At 33.6% G+C, this 22,252-nt stretch overlaps 4 protein-coding genes across 4 annotated transcripts; 2 read left to right on the top strand and 2 right to left on the bottom strand.

Moving 5' to 3' along the window:
- The first annotated feature begins 7 nt into the window (after positions 1 to 7).
- LOC139894575 (aspartyl protease family protein At5g10770-like) lies at positions 8 to 3,965 on the top strand. The gene is made up of 2 exons (XM_071877932.1): positions 8 to 189; positions 2,536 to 3,965. The coding sequence occupies exons 1-2, from the start codon at positions 15 to 17 to the stop codon at positions 3,786 to 3,788; spliced, it is 1,428 nt and encodes a 475-aa protein (XP_071734033.1). The 5' UTR covers positions 8 to 14; the 3' UTR covers positions 3,789 to 3,965.
- A 6,947-nt stretch (positions 3,966 to 10,912) lies between these two features.
- LOC139893139 (probable protein S-acyltransferase 15) lies at positions 10,913 to 15,329 on the top strand. Its single transcript, XM_071876285.1, has 7 exons — positions 10,913 to 11,342; positions 12,574 to 12,666; positions 12,871 to 12,972; positions 13,047 to 13,118; positions 13,553 to 13,651; positions 14,813 to 14,908; positions 15,008 to 15,329. The coding sequence occupies exons 1-7, from the start codon at positions 11,070 to 11,072 to the stop codon at positions 15,101 to 15,103; spliced, it is 831 nt and encodes a 276-aa protein (XP_071732386.1). The 5' UTR covers positions 10,913 to 11,069; the 3' UTR covers positions 15,104 to 15,329.
- Positions 15,330 to 16,369: 1,040 nt separating this feature from the next.
- On the bottom strand, positions 16,370 to 16,798 carry LOC139889759 (uncharacterized). Its single transcript, XM_071872693.1, has 2 exons — positions 16,512 to 16,798; positions 16,370 to 16,394 (listed from the first exon to the last, which is right to left on the bottom strand). The coding sequence occupies exons 1-2, from the start codon at positions 16,796 to 16,798 to the stop codon at positions 16,370 to 16,372; spliced, it is 312 nt and encodes a 103-aa protein (XP_071728794.1).
- Positions 16,799 to 16,817: 19 nt separating this feature from the next.
- On the bottom strand, positions 16,818 to 17,347 carry LOC139889760 (uncharacterized). The gene is made up of 2 exons (XM_071872694.1): positions 16,980 to 17,347; positions 16,818 to 16,881 (listed from the first exon to the last, which is right to left on the bottom strand). Exons 1-2 carry the CDS (start codon positions 17,345 to 17,347, stop codon positions 16,818 to 16,820), a joined length of 432 nt encoding a protein of 143 aa, XP_071728795.1.
- Positions 17,348 to 22,252: the final 4,905 nt, after the last annotated feature.

Here is a 22,252-nt window from a genome sequence, read left to right on the forward strand (position 1 = left end):
TTGAGAAAACACAAATGGCACCATTTAACTCTTTTATCTTGCTTCTTTCCTCTTATACTTTCTTCCTTTTTGTGGTTGTTGCAACCAAAGATTTAAGTTTGGATACAAAACAAGAAGAAACACACCATTATCATACTCTTCATCAAAGCTCTTTCTTACCATCATCAGTTTGTAACTCCTCCACTACAGGTTAATTAGTATTTTGCTTTTTATTTAACTATATATCCACATATGTGTGTGTATATATGTATTATATGGGAATGTATTGGTTAATAGGGTTCGAATGTCCGGATAAACTTAGCTTTGAATCGTGTAGTCACTTTCGCGATAAATTATTTCGACCATATACATATATTGCCTTAGGGTTACACGAAATCTTTATTCGGGATAAGACAAAGCACAACTCCAATATAGGCAATTAAAATTGAAAGTCAAGAACGGAGAGTTTTATGTATGTTGTGAATGTTCAATTTTTCATCATCTTGAAATGAGACAAATAATCTCTATTTATAGAGCATGAAAGATTACTATGAAAAGATGCATCTTTTAGTATAAAAGTTTCCATGAAAACTCATACATTTTGATTAAAAGGTAAGACACCATTTCATTACAAGTTACACCATTTTATTAATAATGGTCACCATTTCATGAATAGTTGTTTCTTTTGACCTAAAGGACACTAACTATAAACATAACCTTTCAATTAAATGACTCTAGTTAACTTAAACAAGCATGCACTTCACACTCTCCTAACTTGTTATAAAGCTTAACTAGAAATTCATTTGTCTCAAGTAAATCAACTTATCACACAAAATAACCGATGACACTAAAATCAGCAACATAATGTATACACACACTTGTGTATGTATTTGTGTGCCATATTTTTAATCACTTGAGCATAGCCCAAGTGACCACCGAGGTCCCAATGAAGCATGAGATCAGGTTCGAATCTTGGCAACTTCCAAGATCGAATTAATTAGGCTTCTGACTAGAGGGGGCGCCAATGTACGTAATTCACCCGGTTACGGGTCTCGTTGCTCGGGGGCTTGTCATCCAGGGTTTTACTCTCTAGTGAGGACCCAATGTGATTGTCACTAGGGAGGTTTCCTCTGCGAACTCAAGAAAAAAGTATTTGTTTGTCGTTAATGGTTGTGTCAATACACATAAATAATAAATAAATAAATATAAATACGATAAAAGTAAAGACAAATATAGTTTAGAAAGCTTATCTTCTAAAAGCGACGTTTGTGTATATTAGGCATGTAAACATGTTACTATGTATGTTTTTTGAAAGGAAGGTCCAAAATACATAATTGTATATGAGATTCCATTAGAGATTTTTAGATTAACTATCAACCATAGGTATTACTATCTATTTTGTATGATATAACCATATATATGTGTCATGTACGTTTTGTAGCCCTTGCGTATTATATGTATGTATGTATTTTGTTTTGCATGTATGTATATATGTCTTTTTTAGCTCTTTTAAGTCTCCACTAGATTATCATATTTCAACCACCTATATACCTCTGACGTTATTAATATGTATGATATAACTATATACGGAGTATATGTGTATGTGTGTGTCTGTACTTATGTACGCACACATGCGTGGTTCGTACGTACATATATATACGCATATATACGTATGTATGTACATATGTGTACGTACGTATGTATGTATGCATGCATGCATATGTGTGTATGTATAATATGTATGTATGTATGGGTATGCACAGGGGCGGATGTATATAGTGCCCAGTGGTGGCACAGAACACCACTGAAATACGCGATGTAGTGAAAATTTTTTGGAGTTTTTAATTAGTGACACCACTGGATAGTGTATATTTTTTGGAGTGACACCATTGAAATAAGACATCTAGTAGAAATTTTTTGAGGATTTTAACGGGTGGCACCAGTGACTACCAATCCTAGATCCGCCCCTGGATATGCATGTGTGTGTATCTATGTATGTACCTACGTAGTAGGTTCGTACATACATATATATATATATACACGCACATATACGTATGTGTTTACGTATGTGTACGTATGTATGTATGTATGTATGCATGCATATGTGTGTATGTATATATGTCTGTATGTAGTATGTATGGGTATGCATGTGTGTATGTATGTATGTACCTACATATGTATGTTTGTACGTACGTACGTATATGTTTGTTTTGTAGTGGATGGGTAAACACATTGGAGAATGAATTTGAGTTATTACTAAAGATTCTCATATTTCAACCACTAAGCTGCCTCTTGAGTACTATATATATGTTGGGTAAAAAGGCTACAAAACCCACTTAATGGTTGTCATTATTACATTATAAGTCGCTTGATCATATAATACTTGGTGTTCAAAATCATTGAATACACACATTTTCAACAAATTTTCCAACATTACAACGTCTAGAACATAATATGCAATTTCTGGATTTACCCTGTTTGAGCATTATGCAAACTGCAATGTGATTTTATTTATTTCTAAAGAATCGCTAATTCAGAATTAAATATTTTGACTAGGTGACAAGAAAAAGGGAACATTGGAAGTGGTTCACAAACATGGACCATGTTCTAAGTTTAGTGAAGATAATGTTAAACCTTTGACAATTGAAGAAATTTTCACTCGTGATCAGGCTAGAGTTGACTTTATCAGGGCTAAGTCAACCTTCACAAAAGCTAAAAAAGACACACTAGGCAAAAAGACAACACTCCCTGCAAACTCAGGTTACACCTTTGGAATAGGAAACTACTACATAACAGTCGGATTAGGTACCCCTAAAAGAGACCTTTCACTCGTTTTCGACACAGGAAGTGACCTAACTTGGACACAATGCCAACCGTGTGTTGGATCGTGTTATAGCCAAATAGAACCTATATTTGCACCATCTAAATCAACCACATACACCAACATTTCATGCACCTCATCCGAATGCTCAGCACTTATTACCGCAACCGGGAATCCACCTAGTTGCATCTCATCGACGTGTGTATATGGTATTCTATATGGCGATCAATCGTTCTCGAGTGGTTTCTTTGCAAAAGAAAAACTCACCATTACTTCGAAAGATGTGGTTGAAAATTTTTATTTCGGATGTGGTCAAAACAACCAAGGACTATTCTTTGGTGTGGCTGGGCTATTAGGACTTGGTAAAGGTAGTAAGCTATCGATTGTGTCACAAACGGCTGCAAAATATGGTAAAGTTTTTTCGTATTGTCTTCCAACACCAACGGCTACTGGTTACTTGACATTCGGTAGTGCAGCTTCAAGCAAAGTTAAGTACACGCCGATTGTGAACTTAAAACAGCCGACGTTTTATGGTCTTAATCTTATAGCAATATTTGTGGGAGGAACAAAACTAGCAATAAGTCCAACGGTTTTCAAGACGTCGGGTATGATTATAGACTCCGGAACGACCATCACAAGGCTCCCACCTGCAGCCTATTCGGCTCTAAGTAAGGCTTTTAGAGCGAAAATGACAAAATACCCGTTAACAAAAGCATTATCTTTATTAGATACATGTTATGATTTAAGCAATTATACCACAATTTTAATACCAACAATAAGCATGCTTTGGGGTGGGAACACAAAGGTGGACACTCCAGCTCAAGGGATATTGTTTGTAAACAGTGTTAGTCAAGTGTGCTTAGCTTATGCTGCAAATAAACATGATTCTGATCTAGGTATATATGGTAATACTCAGCAGAAGACAATGGAAATTGTTTATGATGTGAAAGCAGGAAAGATAGGATTTGCACCAGGAGGATGTGCTTGAATGAACAAGTACGATTTCAATGTTAAACGGTATTAAGTGCAGACACATTTCTTGCCACGTTATGTATTCAAAATTCCAACGGTAGTCTTCTGAATAAACTTTAATAGGGGAGACGTAGTCAATACAAATTACGATTACGAAATATCCAAATCGTCTGTATTTTAATTGTTATCTAAGGCCTTGATGTTGGTAAATTACGGTCTCACTAATTCCCACCACCCAGCCCAACAATAATAGTAAAGAAATAAGAACAATACACAACACAAGATTTAACGTGGAAACTCCAAAATAGGAGAAAAACCACCGGCCCCCAAAGAGAGAAAATACACTATATCACAAATTGTTACAATGATATAGACGACTTTCTTAAGTCAACTACACTCTCCAAAATATTTAACTAATACAACTCTCAAACAAGGGTAAGAAAGAAAGAAATAATCAAATACTTAAAGTGTATTGATTGGTGCAATTTGGAATGAAGACTTAGCCCCTCTTATATAACCAAGTCACTCACCCCTCACATCTTCCTCCCACCAATGTGGGATAAACATATCTTCTACTAGCCAAAATAAACCAACAAATCTCCACCTTTTGGATAGAAGAAGATAACCATGCTTCCACATTGCAAGGATAACCGATGTAGACGCTTCCTCGACGACAACTTCAAGATCCTCATCTTCATGCCGTTGACATTATCTCCCAAGAGACAAAACTTGCATCTTCATCGAACATTGTCTAAACCGACAATCATTGTCATCACAGACAATCATAACTCTTAACAAGAATTATCATACTCCACCATTAAGAGTATAGCACTTAGAATATCACATTCCAAGCATTTCACCTCAGCACATGTTGTTGAACAACCAGCTGAAACTTTATGGTGCAACTTCCTGTTTGGCTTTCCCTGGAAGTTTCATCAGCTACAACATCAGTTTCCACCACACAACCTGCATCAACGCCAAACCAATGCCCATGTGTAATTGTGGAACCGCTAACGAACATCCCTTTCCACGGTGGCGCGGACACACCATGAGGATGACGTGACTTCAGAGGAATTCGTCACTCTCCGTAACAACGGAGACAATGTTAGCGTCTTTGGAGCCATTTTCCGGATTAGCTTGTGACGATCGCTCCAAATCCATATGGACGAACACGTCATTCATCGATTTCATTGCGAGATATTTGACCTCTATATGAGATGTTTTGTAAACATTGCATTCTTTTGAAAAGGCACACCATAAATGAATATTTAAATCAAAGGTTTTCGACATTTGATGATTTCTACATATAGACAATCACCGTAAATAATAGTTTACAATAGTACTTCCATTGACAATGCAGTCAAAATAAGATACACGGTGATAATTTGGTGAATGCAACGTTTCCTTGATAAACATGTCATGTAAGACTCCATGCACATAGCTTGTCTAACATATAAGCAAACAGCGGAAGACTTCTAAGGAACCTGAGAATAAACATGCTAACAAGTGTCAACACAAAGGTTGGTGAGTTCATAGTTTTAGTGTTTCGCATAATCTGTATATAAAAGTGGATCACAAGATTTCAGTTGTTTCATCCAGAAACGTTTATCAAAATTATATAAAAGTGGATCACAAGATTTCAGTTGTTTCATCTAGAAACGTTTATCAAAATATTCTACGAAATTGAGCACCCTGGTAACTAAACTTTAACGTATATATAATTTGTACCCTTTGTATAATCATCTTAATAATACACGCAAACCAACGTGTACGCTTCTCAAATAGCATACGTCCGTTAAAAGGCTAGCGCTCTAGCTCGGACGGGGATGTCAAACCCTATGGATCCATATACTACTACTCGCGCCCACCAGTTCTTATAACTGGCAGTTACTAGTTACCAAAGCTAAGGGATTTTTGGTTTAAACTCAGTGTAGAATTAAGTATGTACTTGTATCCATTGCGTTTAGAATAAATTGCATGTATTCTCAGCCCAAAAATGTATTGCAAAAGCAATTAAAAAGGGATCATATGAAACTCACACAAAATCAGTTTTAGTATTTGTATCCATTTAGTAAAACAGTTTATAAAACTGCGCATGTATTCTCAGCCCAAAAATGTAAAGGGTAAAAAGGCAAATGAAACTCACAGTTTAATATTGATATACAATATTGCAGGAAAGCACGTAGACGCATCGGAGATGATAAACACGAGGTTTGATTCACAAAAATACCCCCGAACATTACCCATAATTTCCTTGGCAATAACCCATATTTTCCTTAGCTCTAGCTCGCTCGGAAACTCGTTTTGAAAATTACTTGGACAGCACTCCGTCGTAATATTTTTTGTACATTATTATTTTTGTATCGCAAAAATAATAACACTAATAATAATAAAATAATAAGATTAATAATAATCTTATTAATAATAATAATAATAATAATAATAATAAATAATAAATAATATTACGGAGTATATATATATATTTGTGTATGTGTGTGATTTAAATCGAGCGAAAACACTGAAATTTATAGATGTGGCCTGAAATCTGGAGTCATGCGACTCGCATGGAAATGGCCTTCTGGCCATGCGACTCGCATGAGGACCAGGGACAGCTCACATTGTTTTGGCTCCTAGCTTGTCGACATAATATAAAATAAATATAAATATATAAATAATTAATATAATTATTTATATATATTATATTTTATTCTTGTGCATAGTAGACTAGATATTTTTGGTCCGTTGCGTCGGGCGTTTCTTCTTGACTCGGGTCCCGGTTCCGGATTTTCAGACGTCCTTGCGTACTATTTTATATCGTGTACTTTGCGTTCCGCAACTTGTACTCTTGTCATTTTTAGACGTTCTTCATCAATAATTTGAACCTTTTTAATTGTATCTTGTACATTTGAGCATTTTGGACCTTTCCGTCTTCAATTCTTCGTTTTCGCCTTTTGTCTTCGCACTTATTAAATATAAACGAATATTACTTCAATATGGAACAATTACAACTAAAATCCTGTCTTTCTTGGGGGATAATGCTATGAAATATATGTTCCTTTTTAGCCTTATCAATAGCCTTAAATTATCCCTTAATTATATCACTCAAAGTGCATCTTAAACTTTCGAGTGTTTTGGTCATTTACTTCTATAAATCATCGTCTCGCTATTTGTTAAAATACATTTTTATAATAGCGTTTTACTGTAGCAAAGTTACTGTAGCAAAGTCAAATTTTACTGTAGCAATTCACTGTAGCAAAGTCAATTTCACTGTAGCAAATAGTGATTTTCGAAAACACTGTAGCATTTTGAGTAATGTGGCAATTTGAAAACACTGTAACAAATTAGTGTTTAACTGGTTCATCTTAAACGCTTTAGTTAACTTATCTAAATATCAATTGAATCAATAAACGAATGTTACTATCGTTTATTATATATATGTATATATCTTTTTAATATACATAAATCAGTTTTTAAATACACATTGGAAGTTATTTATAAATAAATTTTAATAATAAATATTTCAACTTATCATATACATTCAAATAGATATTTAAACCAATAAGTTTAATGTACGGTATCAAACAATTAATACATTGTTACCTTTTCATGTTATAGTATATATGTATCTATTTACATATAATTGTTCGCGAATCGTCGAAAACAACCGAAGGGTATTTAAATATATAAAAGTAATTCAAAAATTTTGAGATTCAGTTTTACAGACTTTGCTTATCGTGTCGGAAATGTTAATCATACAAAGATTAAGTTTAAATTTAGTCGAAATTTCTGGGTCATCACATAGCTCCACCGGGACAATTAACCCTTACATGTCCAGTCTTCCCGCACTTCCAGCATGTCAGATTCTTTCTAGAGTTTCTCTTCTGCCTATCCGAACACAACACTATCGTATCTCCTGATGACGAGACCCCGTTACCTTCCAGTCTTTTCTCCTCGGATAGGAGCTTGCTAGTAACGTCTTCAAACTTCAGAGTTTTCTTCCCATACATCAAAATAGGTTTCATGTGTTCATAAGACGATGATAAAGATAATATCAACCTCAAAGCTTTATCTTCATCATCCGTTTTAACTCCAATAGCCTCCAGTTCTGAAACAATACCGTTAAGAATACTTAGATGATCTGAAATCTTTGAACCCCCATCCATACGCAGAGTATGAAATTGTTCTTTAAGACACAACCGATTTGAGATGCCCTTGCCCTGGTACAACTGCTCTAGTTTAACCCAAAGCTCCTTTGCCGTTGAAAACCCGTGCACATTTGCAAGCACGTTCTTTGCAAGACACAAACGAATCGCACTTGCTGCCCTCAAATCCATATCATCCCATTCTTCTTCATCGAACTTACTGCTAGAATCACTGCCAGGAACAAGGGTGGGTTTACCCTTCAAAGCCTTGTGTAAACCGGACTGAATCAACACATCCTTGACTTGAACCTGCCATAAGCCAAAATTGATCATCCCATCAAATTTCTCTACATCAAACCTCATTGGACTGAACTTCGACATCGTATCCGTATCCTATAGACAACAACTTTCTCTGATTTTGCTCACGTTTCGAATAGCCAAAAGATGTAGCAGGTAGCCAGGACCCTTTAAATCGGAAATCCACAACTAGGCCACTAACAAATCCAACTATTACTACGAATCAGAAAAAATATTGTCTAACCAGATACCCTATACGATCAATAGAACTCGTTTCTGATGTGGACGATCCACTCACGTGGCAACCACAGAGCATACTCCGACTCCTATAACCGAGACCCCCGTCAAACCTGACGCTCTGATACCAGTTGTTGGAAAATTACGGTCTCACTAATTCCCACCACCCAGCCCAACAATAATAGTAAAGAAATAAGAACAATACACAACACAAGATTTAACGTGGAAACTCCAAAACAGGAGAAAAACCACCGGCCCCCAAAGAGAGAAAATACACTATATCACAAATTGTTACAATGATATAGACGACTCTCTTAAGCCAACTACACTCTCCAAAATATTTAACTAATACAACTCTCAAACAAGGGTAAGAAAGAAAGAAATAATCAAATACTTAAAGTGTATTGATTGGTGCAATTTGGAATGAAGACTTAGCCCCTCTTATATAACCAAGTCACTCACCCCTCACATCTTCCTCCCACCAATGTGGGATAAACATATCTTCTACTAGCCAAAATAAACCAACACTTGATTGTTCCCTGATTCTCAAGTTGTTTCTAGATATTGTATGTGTGTATTTCAACAGCCAATTTTATATTTTTGTTATCTATACATGACGAAATGTGCATTGGAGTATTTTACAATATAACACTTTAAAACAATTTTAGCAGTGTATGACTAAACTAATGTGTACGGATTATCACCCGTTTCAATATGAGCGTGGTTATAAGAGGACGAGAGTGGTGACGTTCTAATTTCGATGTTCAAAAGAGAGAAATTTGGATATGTGGGAGTGATTTAGTGGGGGAATGGTTCTGCTCAATTATTATCTAATACCTTTAACAACTCTAGGAAATAATCTTTCCCTCATCCAGAATGGCAGATTTAGGACACTCAACACAATGGCGAATTGAGGATGAAATCTCACCTTGAAAGTATACGCGATGCAACTTTGAAAATGATGGAAAAAATTTGTCTGATATATTAACAACATTCTCAGCCTCATCAATCATCTAATCTAATCCGATTATTTGCTTTTTCAAAAAAAAAAAAAAAAAATCTAATCCGATTATTCAAAGATTCAAAATTCAAAATATGAATATTAAAATATCTCAAATGTGACAAATCATAGAATCAATAGGTTTTGCCTACTAGTTTAATTTAATTAGTAATTAGTAAGACCACTCGTAACAGACCTCGGCAACGGCGTTGCCGGCTGAGTTGGACACCGGAAACCGCCGTAACAAGGCGTTTCCGGGCGGCGTTTTCGCGGCGTTGGGGGACTTCCAACGGTTGAGGAAACGGGTGTTGAAGCCACGTGTCGTTTTGTGATTCGTTGGTCAATCCAACCGTTGAATGCAACGGCTATAAAAAAAAAAATTACCTTTTTTTATTATATAAACACTACAATACCTCAAATACATACACACAATATTCTACAAAACATCTCATAAACACTCTAATCTTTTTACAAATTTATCAAAATGTCTAACACTCCAAACACACCAATCACTCCACGAAACCAAGATCACGAAGAACCCGCAACACCACTCTCCAATACCCGTCCGTTTTCTAATCTTTTGGCGTTCGGGCGTGATAACCAACCTGGAATCGCAAACCAACCAATACTCACGCCAAGTCCACAACAATACGCTCATGTAACTCGAAATTTGTTCGGGTTAAATCAACAACAACAACCACCCTTGCCACCACTAACGTTAGAACAACAACAACAACAATGGTCATTTTTTCAACAACAACAAAGAACGCGAGGGGATGGTCACAAAAGGAGCTTTTATGGTTAGCCGAGTGTTTTTGTGATACCTCGAAAAATCCTATAGTTGGGAGATCACAAAAACGGGGTAGTTTTTGGGGAAGGGCGATGGAAAAGTTCAATAACAACGAATTTGGATGGGTACGAAACGAAGATTCAATGTCTTCAAAGTGGCGTGATTTAAACAAATCGTGTAGCGAGTTTTTGAAAATCTTGAAAATATGTTCCGGATGACGTGATTCGTCTTGAAAATCTAAAAAAATATGTTCGAGACATGATGAAAGACGACATGAACATCGACCCTAACCCCCGAGATTAGATTCTATTTATGTTGTTCCGTATTTTTTTTTATGAATTAAATTTATGTTTCTAGGACTTTTAAGTATGTAATTTTTTTTCAAGTAATGGTATGTTTAGGACTTTTAAATTATTTTCGTTATTCCATCTTTTTTTATTTGAGTGCTACAATAAAATGAATAAAACCAATAAAAAAATTAAAATAAAAACATAAAAAAAAAATTAAAATGACATATCAGCATTCCACTACTACAATACAAACTCACAACACCAACTTTCAACACCACCACTACTCCACTCTCTCCCACAACACATCCTAATCATCAAAAAAATCCACAACACCACCCGACAACACACCCAACTATTACGAATGGTAAACGAATAAGTAAGTTTGGCGATTATAACAATTTTTAGATTTCGCTATTGACTATTGAATGCAAAATTGACCAATTGGAATATTTAATTTCTCTCTCTTCGAAACGACAAGCGAAAGTGTAAAACCTCATTCGATTTCTCTCATCAACCTTCCCCAAAACCAAGAAACCAAGAGATGAAATGGCAAAGATTTGTATCATTACCAATTCTAGGAGTTTTCTTATTAATGGAAATAGTCTATTACGGCACCGTTTTTATATTTCTTGATGATTGGATTGGTTTACAGAGCTCAATTGGGTGTACAAATGCTGTGATCTTCACTTTGTTGGCATCTTTTACTCTTTTTTCATTTTTAGTTTGTGTTCTTACTGATCCTGGTGGTGTTCCATCTGGGTATTTCCCTGATATTGAAAATAATGATGGGTCAGATCAAGAATCCAGAAAAGCTGTAAGATTTATCTCTTTTTTTTTTTTTTTTTTTTTTTTTTTTTTTTTTTTGTCAAGTTTAGTTTTTTACATAATTTTTGATGATACCCATTTCAGTTTAGTACTTAAAGTTGTTGAATTTATTGAGTTTGGTGGTTATTGTGATTATATTTGACCTAAAAAGTCAAAATGAGAACTACTCTTAAGTATATGAAACTTGTTAGGGTTTGTATATTATCAACACGATAAGTGATTTATTATTACTTAATATCCAGATATCTAGATACTAAACTATTTTGTGGATCTTAGGTTGATGATTGAATGCATATACAATAATACTATCAAATTTGTATAATCTGTTAGATGCTTCTTTCAAATTACAAAGGATTGAATTTTTCGAATGTTGATATAACTAATTGTACATAAAAGACAATTTGTGTCTTTGTTTTGGGATGAGAGGAGTATAAATACACTAAGTAAATACAGGTTTGCACCATAAAACGAACACCAGTTAGCTTAATTATTAAGTGTTTTTTTTTTAACTAATAAAGGTTAGCCAATATCATTTTCAAGTCTTATTCACTAGCAAGGATTATAAGTTGCTTTAACAAAAAGTCGTGCTTGTATTTATTTATAAAAAAGGTATTGGGAAATTCATGTAAATATATATCTTTTTTTATGAAGTTAGGCATTGGTACATGATGCTTGGTGTTGGTCCAATTACTCTGATTATTCGGTCAAACTCGGTCAAAACTCGTGATTATTCGGTCAAGCTCGGGTCAAAAGTCTTGATTACTTGGCCAAAACTCGGGAGTACTCATAAAAACGGCCGAAATCGGTCAAAGTCAAACATGGTCAACATCTGAGTACTCCCTAAGTTGTAGAGCACTCCTTAAAATTTCCCAACCGAGTACTCCTCGAGTAGCAATTTTTGCAACCTTGGTTGATTTTAGGTCAATAATAAAATGATACATGATAATTACAGTCTCATAATCCCTATAACTTACGTACTTAATCATGGAATGCTAGTGTGTTCTATATATATAGGGAATAATTTTATTCATTTGTATTGAATCTTGATACTGTTAATCTTTAAGGTATAAGTAGCAAATATCCCCTTGAACTTCAAAAGTCAAATGTAAGATGCATTCTTCAGGAATGTGTTACGACAAGTATCATACTTATTTTTTTCTTGTTTTATTTCCTAGAATGTGTTACGTTTGTTTGTTGATACTATTAAATGCTTTTTCCAGGAAGCTCTTAAAAAACGATGTGACAAGTGTTCTTCATACAAGCCTCCTAGAGCACACCATTGTCGTATTTGCAGAAGGTGTGTCTTGAAAATGGTGGGTATAAACTTAAAGTAACGAACTTTGAAAATGGGGTATCGTGTGACTTTCAAGGTCAAACTTCACTTTATAAATGCAAAAACAAATACTATACTTGTTATAAACACACCTCTACATTAGTAGTTATCAAAATCCTCCCGTTTGGCTTACATAACTTATAATTTATTCATGATTTTGCTCATACTCAAATGTTAATTTTAGGATCATCATTGTACGTGGATAAACAATTGTGTTGGTCAAATGAACTATAAAGCCTTTTTTCTTCTTGTTCTGTATGCAACTATTTCAAGCCTTTATGCTACGGTATGTGTTAACCCACGTTTAGGTTTTTAATTGTTTTACAGCTTGCATTTTTGTAATAATGTCGATTTATATAGGTTATAATTGTTGGTTGTGGCTTTCAAAAGGATTGGGAGTCTGCTTGGATGATTCGCCTCAAAACCTTTTATGTAAGATTCTAATTTTTAATTTTAACTTCCGTTTGTTATAATACATTAAACATAGAAATAGTGAGTCCATATTTATATTTACGGAGTATTCTATAAATGATAAGTTGATAATTGAAATGTGCTAATGTGCTCCAAACAAAATTTATATGGGCCCTATACGTTGAACTTTGTTAACACTTGATAGTTTCATGTCCCATTTAGACAAAATTATGTGGATAGTCCCTCTGGTTTACCCTAATTTGCGGATATAGTTCCTAAACTTTGTTTTGCATTGGTAATCCTCGTGGTTTACAATATTTGCGTGGATAGTCCCTCCGTCAGACTCTTGTTAAAAAGAGTTTGTTAAAAGATGAAATTGATGTTGTCTTGACATACCAAGATTTCGTCAGGAAAACATTGTCTGTTAAAAGACTTATGAGCTTACGTTTTATCAGATTACATCAGGGTTAATGATTTCTCTCCTAAGTTTGACGCTCGGAACTCTCTTGGGTTGGCATATCTATTTGGTGACTCGTAATATGACTACAATAGAGGTAACACTCTCATCTTGAAATTTGGTTAACAACCAAATGTTTCTGTTTCTCACTATACTAATTGTGGAGAATATTATTATCTATATATACTATTAGTAAAAGTGGTATTGTTTGTTTTGGCCTCACATGTAATTTTCCAATTTTTCCATCATTATTATTTTCTTTAATATGATGACCAGCCAATAACTTATAGCCACCTTAATTAACACTAACTCAATGACTAAAATACCCTTACATCTCCAACCATTACTTACATCTTCAACCATTAAGGGCCCTTATTTCTTTCCTTGATACACAGCAACGAAAAAAAATTACTCACATGTTTCCCACATGCCTTCTTTAATTTTTTTTAAATGTGCTTAGTTTTTTACTTTTTGTAAACCAACGACTTATTTAATTTAACTTATTAGCAAAATTTTGAAAAAGCATACATACTACGAATTAGATTAATTAATTTTGTATTACGAAAAAAGAAATTACAAACAAAAAAAAATATCCCTTATCTGATGAAAAAATCGCGCCTATAATAGTTAAATTATACTGTACAAAACAGCTATAAATAGTTAGTATTCATAACATACTTTTCTAACCACTGACAATTAATTTAGATCTATAAAAAAAAACTTCTACATCCCGACGCATCGCGCGGTACTCTTAAACTAGTTTTATCTATTTAAAAAACTTTTGATATGATGGAAGAGTTCCAAAAAAGAATAGGAATAAAATAGGTTGTATAACATAAAGCAAAGAGCTTAACAGATAAAATAAGTCAAATTTTACTCACTAAAAGGTACTTATTTTTACAATTGCTCAAAAAGAATTTAGATTTTAATTTGGTACGTATAAAAGTCTCTCATTGATAAAATGTTACAGTTGACTTAAAAACCGACAAATGTTATATTTTCCTTTTTCCTGATGTGTAAATTTTACATCATATATATGTTTTGCTCGTTCAACTACTATATTGCCCCTGTGAACAGTAACCTTAGTATGTTTATGTATTTTAGTAATTTGCAGATTATAGATTTCTTTTTCCCTTTGGTTTACTTTTTGTTCCCAGTGAAACGCGGCCTACACCTCTCTAGTTTGAACTATGTAAATGGTTAAATATTTAATATTTCAATTATCTGAAAAAGGATCCAAATTATGTTATATTGCCAGTATTACGAAGGAACCAGGGCATCATGGTTGGCTAACAAATCGGGACTGGTTTATAGGCATCTCTACGATGTTGGTGTATACAGAAACTTCACTGTGGTACTGTCTTTTTATTTATTTTTTATACATTATTACGTAAAGGTGCAACCTTTTATGCATAGAGTACACACACTGATGAATCATGTTTCTTTCTGACAGATTTTAGGCCCAAGCATCTTTAAATGGTTTTGGCCTTCTGCATCGAGCCATGTCAAAGATGGAACGAGCTTTCCTACTGTTCGGGATAGCTTATAATGTTATCTTGGTATCATATTTTTCAAGTTTTTATATATGATCAAGGAGGTAAATAGGAAATCTGTGAGATAAGATGATTATGTTTCTGCAACCTGTACATGTAATTGTGAGGAAATGGGTCTAATTTGTTACTGTTGTTTTGGGTTCATATTACTTGGGTTATATCACGAATTGTTATTCTGAAATCATATAAAGTCGTATACCTGAAAAGCGGGAGAACGATTTTAAAAAGAACAGAGTTTTTTAAGTTCTATTTTAAGATCGTGTTATCTGGTAATATCTTGTGTGTTTTTGTTCTGTAGTTAGCAGAAGAAAGTATTACAAAGTATTACTGATACGAGAAGGTAGTTTTTGAAGAATGTTGCAGTAACACAACAACAACAACAAACCCAATCCCATTTTGTGGGGGTATGGGGAGGTGGGACGTAGACAATCCTTCCTCTACCCTAGAATAAAGAGAAGTCATTTCTCCACCCCGAGTGAAACACTCCAAGAGTAGAGAAAGTCATCCCTCTCAATGTTCGACGAATTGAGAGATTGCTTTGAAGAGGACCTCCGGCCAATAGGTAAAAAAAAAAAAAACGCCATGAAAATGGTAGGATCAAATTTTCATGGGTTTTAAATAATGTCTGGTATTCAATCTAGGCTCTAAAGAGAAGTCAAATCGCCAATAAATTGACGCTTGCTGATAACTCACTTAATAGAGCCGGATGCATATGAAAAAAAAAAAAAAATAAATAAATAAATAAAATAAAATAAAATGGAAATAAAAACGTACTTTAGAGTGTAGTGCGGAGCGCAAGGCAAATGATAGCTAAAAAGTCAAAGAACATAAAAAACCCACAAACAAGCAACCAAACAAACATGATATACAAACATGACATACATACATGACATACATACAAAAAAGCATACATACATAGAAACAAACCAACTAGGGACATACCTACGAATAAACATACATACAAAAATACATACATAAAATCGTACCTAAACATACAAAACAAACTAACAAGGGACATACCTAGGAACATACATACATACAAACTAACAAACCAACACACACATACATACATAAAAACAAAACATACCTAAACAAACATGCATACATATAAACAAAACAAAGATACCTAAATCCAAAACAAACAAACCAACGGAACAAAGCAAGTCATAGAAAGAACAAACAACATACACATACAACATAAAAAAAAAAAAAAACACACTCATTGACAAACCAACGAAAAACAACTCAAGTCAAACACAAACCTACACAAACTTACCAAACACAAACCTAAAAAATAAAAATAAAAAAAAAACCAAAAAAACACCCATGCCAACAACCAAACCAACGCAAGCAAACAAACAAAACAAACATAATCAAAAACAAACACAAACACCAAAAATCTACTCGTCTAATCTAATTCTAGTCCTCCACGTAATCCTATCAGAAGTCATGTCCTCGGACAATAAAAGCTCCTTTAAGTCCAGCTTTATTCTATCCTCCCACCTACGAGTAGGTCTACCCCTTCTTCTTACACCGTCAACCGTAAGTGCCTCGACTCTCCTAACAGGGGCAGTAAGAGGTCGCCTCCTCACATGCCCAAACCAGCGAAGCCGTCCTTCTCTTAGCTTATCAGAGATGCTTCTAACTTCTAGGTTCTCCCTGAAAACACTATTTGAAATCATATCCAGCATGGTTTTACCGCAAGTCCACCTAAGCATTCTCATCTCTGCGACCTCCATCCTTCTCTCTTGCGCCTTCGTCATAGGCCAACACTCTGAACCATATAACATGGCCGGTCTAATTGCCACCTTGAAGAATTTCCCTTTCAGCTTAAGGGGGATCTTCTTGTCGCATAAGACCCCAGTCGCTGACCTCCACTTCAGCCACCCTACCTTAATACGGTGAGAAACGTCTTCGTCAATCCTCCCCGATTTGTGGAGCACCGAGCCTAGGTATCTGAACGAGGTTTGTGGATGCAAGATCTGGTCTCCAATGCAGATGTTCACTCCATCATCTTGAACATCGTCGTTCCTATCGAAATCACATCTAAGATATTCCGTCTTTTGTCTACTAATTTGTAGGCCATTACTTTCTAAGGCCACCCTCCATTGCTCTAATCTTCTATTAAGCTCCTCCTTGGATTCTGAAACAAGCACGATATCATGGGCAAAAATCAAGCACCAAGGGATGCACTCTTGTAACGTGTTGCAGTAACACGTTACCGAATACTTTACTCCCATAGTGTTTGAATAACACTAAGTAAAAATTTTGTTTAGAAGTAAGACAAAGTCATGTAAACGAGAGTATAATCTTGTCAAAATATGTTCAAATCATTAAATGTGTCATGTGTATTTTATGTTTACCATACTGTTTAGACTCTATAAATTGTTCATCATATGAAAATGATTCCAGCTTCATATATCATCGTATACTAACTCAGTTCTTTAGCATACAGTATCGAAAAGATTGATCATAACTTGAACGTGTGTACTAAGGCCGCAAGTTACCGTGACTGACGTGGATGGAAATTTGGTGTTTTGGGGAATAGATGGAAGATTTTGACTATGACGTGACAATGTTAAATTATGAATTATGAATGTAAATTATAGTGAGTGTCAAATTTAATAGGTCCGGCCTTTATTTATTTTTGATAAAATTACACGGATAATCCTTGTAGTTTGTTAAATTTCATGGATAGTCCATTAGTTTACATTTATTTCGTGAGTAGTTCAATTATCTTATGACCGTTAATTTTGTTTGTTAACTCTAGTCATAGTCATGTGCCAGGCATGTGCGGGTATTTCGTCCATTCACATCAAATATTGTGCTTGCTAAGTAACAAATGACTTTAAATGCTTGTACTATATGCTTGATTATTTGTACAAAACCTCATCATTTTCCAAGTTCAAAACTAAACTCCATCTTCTCTAATCTCTACTTTACAAACCCCAACCAAATTTAAATCAAGCAACCTAAAAAATTACAACCATTCCCATCTGTTAAACGTTAATTGCCATCTAATTTTATGTTTGTGAAAGCCTTTACCATATAAAGAAAAAAAACCATTCAAACACAACTTGTCATCTGAAGTTGTATCATCATCCTTTTCCAAAAACATCTCAATACTTTAACACCCAAATCATTTAAATATGTAACTGGAAAACATTATAGGTTAGGCTCAAGTCCGATATGTTGACTTGGGCTCGTTAGGGCGTTAAGCATTCTAGGGTTAGGGTTTGTAATCCGTATATATATCATATCAATAATAAAGTCATATTAACAAGTTTCATTCTATAACATGGTATCAGAAGGGTATGATGTTGGTTAAACCACATCCATCACCACCTCCATTCAATTTTAACCCCGTCAAAATTCTTATCTTGCATCTACATCTACAACTATCTTTAAAATGAAAAAAAAATCCTTCGCCGCCGTTTATAATTTTTTTTTTTCCTCTTTTAATTTTGCGAACTTGTATGCTGCCGTTTTACTATTAGCCGTAGGCCTATAACCTAGATCTTCTTTCACAAGACATCACAAATACATGAGCACAATACGTGTTCTGAAATCTAAAATCACAAGACCATCAAGTTGATTACAATCATATGCGGCCACCTAACTATCACTTTTAATTCTTAATTTTTTATTTTTCTCGCTATTTTATTATTCTTGATTTATGTTGACATGTAAACTTGATCGTCGTGGGGCTGAGCCGCCTAATTTGACTAGGTTCCAAACCCCGAAAAAAGATATAATAAAAAAAAATATTTGCAGCGTTGATGAAGATTGTTATCGTCGACAAAGTTATCTGCCCAAATCCTGCTCAATCCTTAGGCAACGCACGCCACGACGTATAAAAAAAACGTTAAGGAAAAGGAAACGCAGTCAAGCAAGACGCAACGATATCAGCTAAATCAGTCTATGCGGTGCAACAAATGAGAAAAAAAGTTTATTTTATGTCCTCTTTAATGTTTATTGTTTTGCGCCAGTCTGAACTTTCGCGATTTTGACGTTCGGACTGCGGGGAGTGTTAGATAATAGGTTAGGCCCAAGTCCGATATGTGGATTTGGGTCTGTTAGGGTTCTAAGTATTCTAGGGTTAGGGTTTGTAATCCCTATATATATCGTATCAATAATAAAGTCATATTCACAGGTTTCATTCTATAACACTACCCACCACCATCGTTGTCACAATACAACACCGAAATCCATCGTTGTCGCAGTATACTGTCGAAATCCATCCTCTTCTCTGGTGCAAGTCCGGCGAATGACTGGAGACCAAGTGGTGGTGGTGTTTTGTTCCCAAATCTGATGGTAAAAACTTGTTGGTGATGGTGGATATGATTTGTGTAAATCTAGATCTACAAATTACAAACACCATATTCAAACAATCGATTCCGATTATATATCTGGGTGTGAAAGATATTGCTTTGAAGAAAGGACCATTAATTCTATTGATCACTTAACATTTATTTGTCTCATTCCTTCATTTCAATACTCCCTCCGTCTCAGATTAATTGTTCAGTATTCTTTTTCGAACTGTCGTAAATTAATTTTAATTGTTCACTTTCAAAAATGTAAACTAAATTTAACGAAGTTTACAATATTGTCCTTAATGAATCAATTAAATTACAAAAGTTAGTGGGCTTTCTAATTAAATGATTGAGGGTAAAACTGTAAAGTTAGGAAAAAGTACAGTGTGATAATGACATTTTTAAACTGTGTATTTTTTGTCTGGTGACAATTAATCTGGGACAAGGGAGTAGTTTATTTACACAAATACCCTAAAGAAACTTCAAAGGAAAATATAAGTAACTCGCCTTTATCACAAAAACAGCTTCTCACTAAACCCTAATTTAAAAATAAAAAAACTCGTCAAACTTAGGGTTCAAAACTAGAAATGTGTGTAAATCGATCCTCTGCATGATGATCAAATGGCGATTAATAATGGGATCTTTTTTTTCTTTGTAAAATTTGCCATCTTCAACCATCCTTTATGTCCATGTAGTTAAAATCAATTCCGACAAGTTTGATTTATCAAAAAAGGTTTGATTGTTATTCAATTTCACTATGTTTTAATTAGGGTTTTTTAATTTATATACGTCATCTCACTTTTTATTTGCATTATATTATTCAATATGAAATATGATATATGTGTTTAATTGATTGAATCTTTCAAATGTTACATTTTCTCAGGTATGTGAAGTTTGTATATGATTTACTTAGAAAAATGAAGTATCGTCAACTTTTTAACGGAGTTCTAATTTAAAATAATAATAATAATAATAGTCCTCTTTAAATTAACATTCGATAAAACAATCATTTAAACACTAAAATAAGCATAAGTTACCTAAAATAAGAAATCGAACCAAAAAGGTTATCTTGGAACTAGTGAAATGACCCGTGAAATCACGGGTTTGTTTAAACGAAACAGTTTAATAATATATTTTAAGTATTAATTGAACGTAAATGCTAAAGTCATTTAATTTAATGACCCGTGGAACCACATATTTCGACTAAGAAACTTGTAATTGTTTTTACAAACATATTGATATGCTTAACTTATTCAGAATAAATGAACTACATTTATTCTCCCACCACTTTCTTCCAATTTTGATCACGATTATTATCTTTCTTATCATAAAAGTTACATTACAATATTTTTTTGAGACATGTATTTTACATACATATGTAACTTAATTAATCCCGTAAAGAAAACCTATATTTGAATAATACTAATAATAATATAATAATACTCCCTCCGTCCCACTACAAGTGTCCAGTTACTTTTTGCACAAAGTTTTAGGAAATTTCACCAACTTCATTCTCCACCAATCAGAAATCTTCTCTCTCAAGAATAACCTCTTCTGATTGGTTGAAACATCAAGTGGATACTTGAAATGTGACAGCCCAAAATAGAAAGGTGGATACTTAAGCTGGGACGGAGGTAGTAATAAGGTTTGCTCTAAAAGTGAGTATTTTTATATTTTACTACGTAATAATTATTATTAGTAATAACAAATGTCTCTTTAATTTTTTTAAAAAAAAAAAAAACTAAAATACGATTATTATATGAAGGTTGTAGAATATGCTTCAAAGTTTTTACATGCGTTCATTATGTGTTTTGTAAAAGATAGTACAATTTATTTAAAAGTTTGTACATATAGTCATGAGAGTGTTTTACCATAAGGTTGTACATAATGCTTCAAATATTGTACATATGGTCATAGGTTATTTTATCATAAGGTTACATAACGCTTCATATATTATACAATTAACATGTTAATATTTTTATTAAAAATAATTAATTATTTTAATGACATCATCATGAAGGGCTTAGAAACTTTTTATTTCTTTTTGATTTTTTTTAAACTTAGATAATCCTTATTTATGGCATTATTATTTTTTATTTTAGAGATTTATATTATACTATAAAATAGATTTTATACGTACAATTGAATAAGAAATTGAATAAGAGTTAAATATAATGATTCTTTAAATAATTATTAAAATCAATTTATATGTAAATGAAACCTTAACAAAATATGTCTTTAAAATCATTAGTATTATTCATGCCCTCGTGAATTCCATAAACTGATTATAGTAAGAATCACTTTATACTTTTTAAAGCTATCGTTTTATTATAATATTTAGAGTGTTGTCAAATTTATAGGCGTGAATCGTCAACTAACAATATAACATCAAATTAAATTATGGATAACAATAAATTTATATTATTAATTGTTACATATACGGAATCATTAAGTATAGCTAAGTGAATTTCAATTAACTTAAATTAAATAAATAAAAAAATTATTTAATTAATGTTAATGAAATTATCAAGATGGCTTAGATTTTTTTCTTTTTGATTTTTTCTTAATAAATGAATTACTCTAATAATAACATAATCATTATGGGATTTTAATAAAAACTATATAGAATAGATGTAATTTGCCTTTTTTAATGTCGTTAAAAAGTAGATTTTAATGCAATGATGCATAGTAATTAATATTTTGATAATTTAACTTGCAACTATATATGTATAGAAAAGAAGGGCCAATAGCCTAGTAGGTGAATGACTCACTCTCCCTTAAGGGAGGTGAGGGTTCGATTCTCATTAGGTGGGGATTTTCCAATTAATTGGA

The sequence above is a fragment of the Rutidosis leptorrhynchoides genome, chromosome 2, assembly GCF_046630445.1.
Source record: "Rutidosis leptorrhynchoides isolate AG116_Rl617_1_P2 chromosome 2, CSIRO_AGI_Rlap_v1, whole genome shotgun sequence".
NCBI lineage: Eukaryota > Viridiplantae > Streptophyta > Magnoliopsida > Asterales > Asteraceae > Rutidosis > Rutidosis leptorrhynchoides.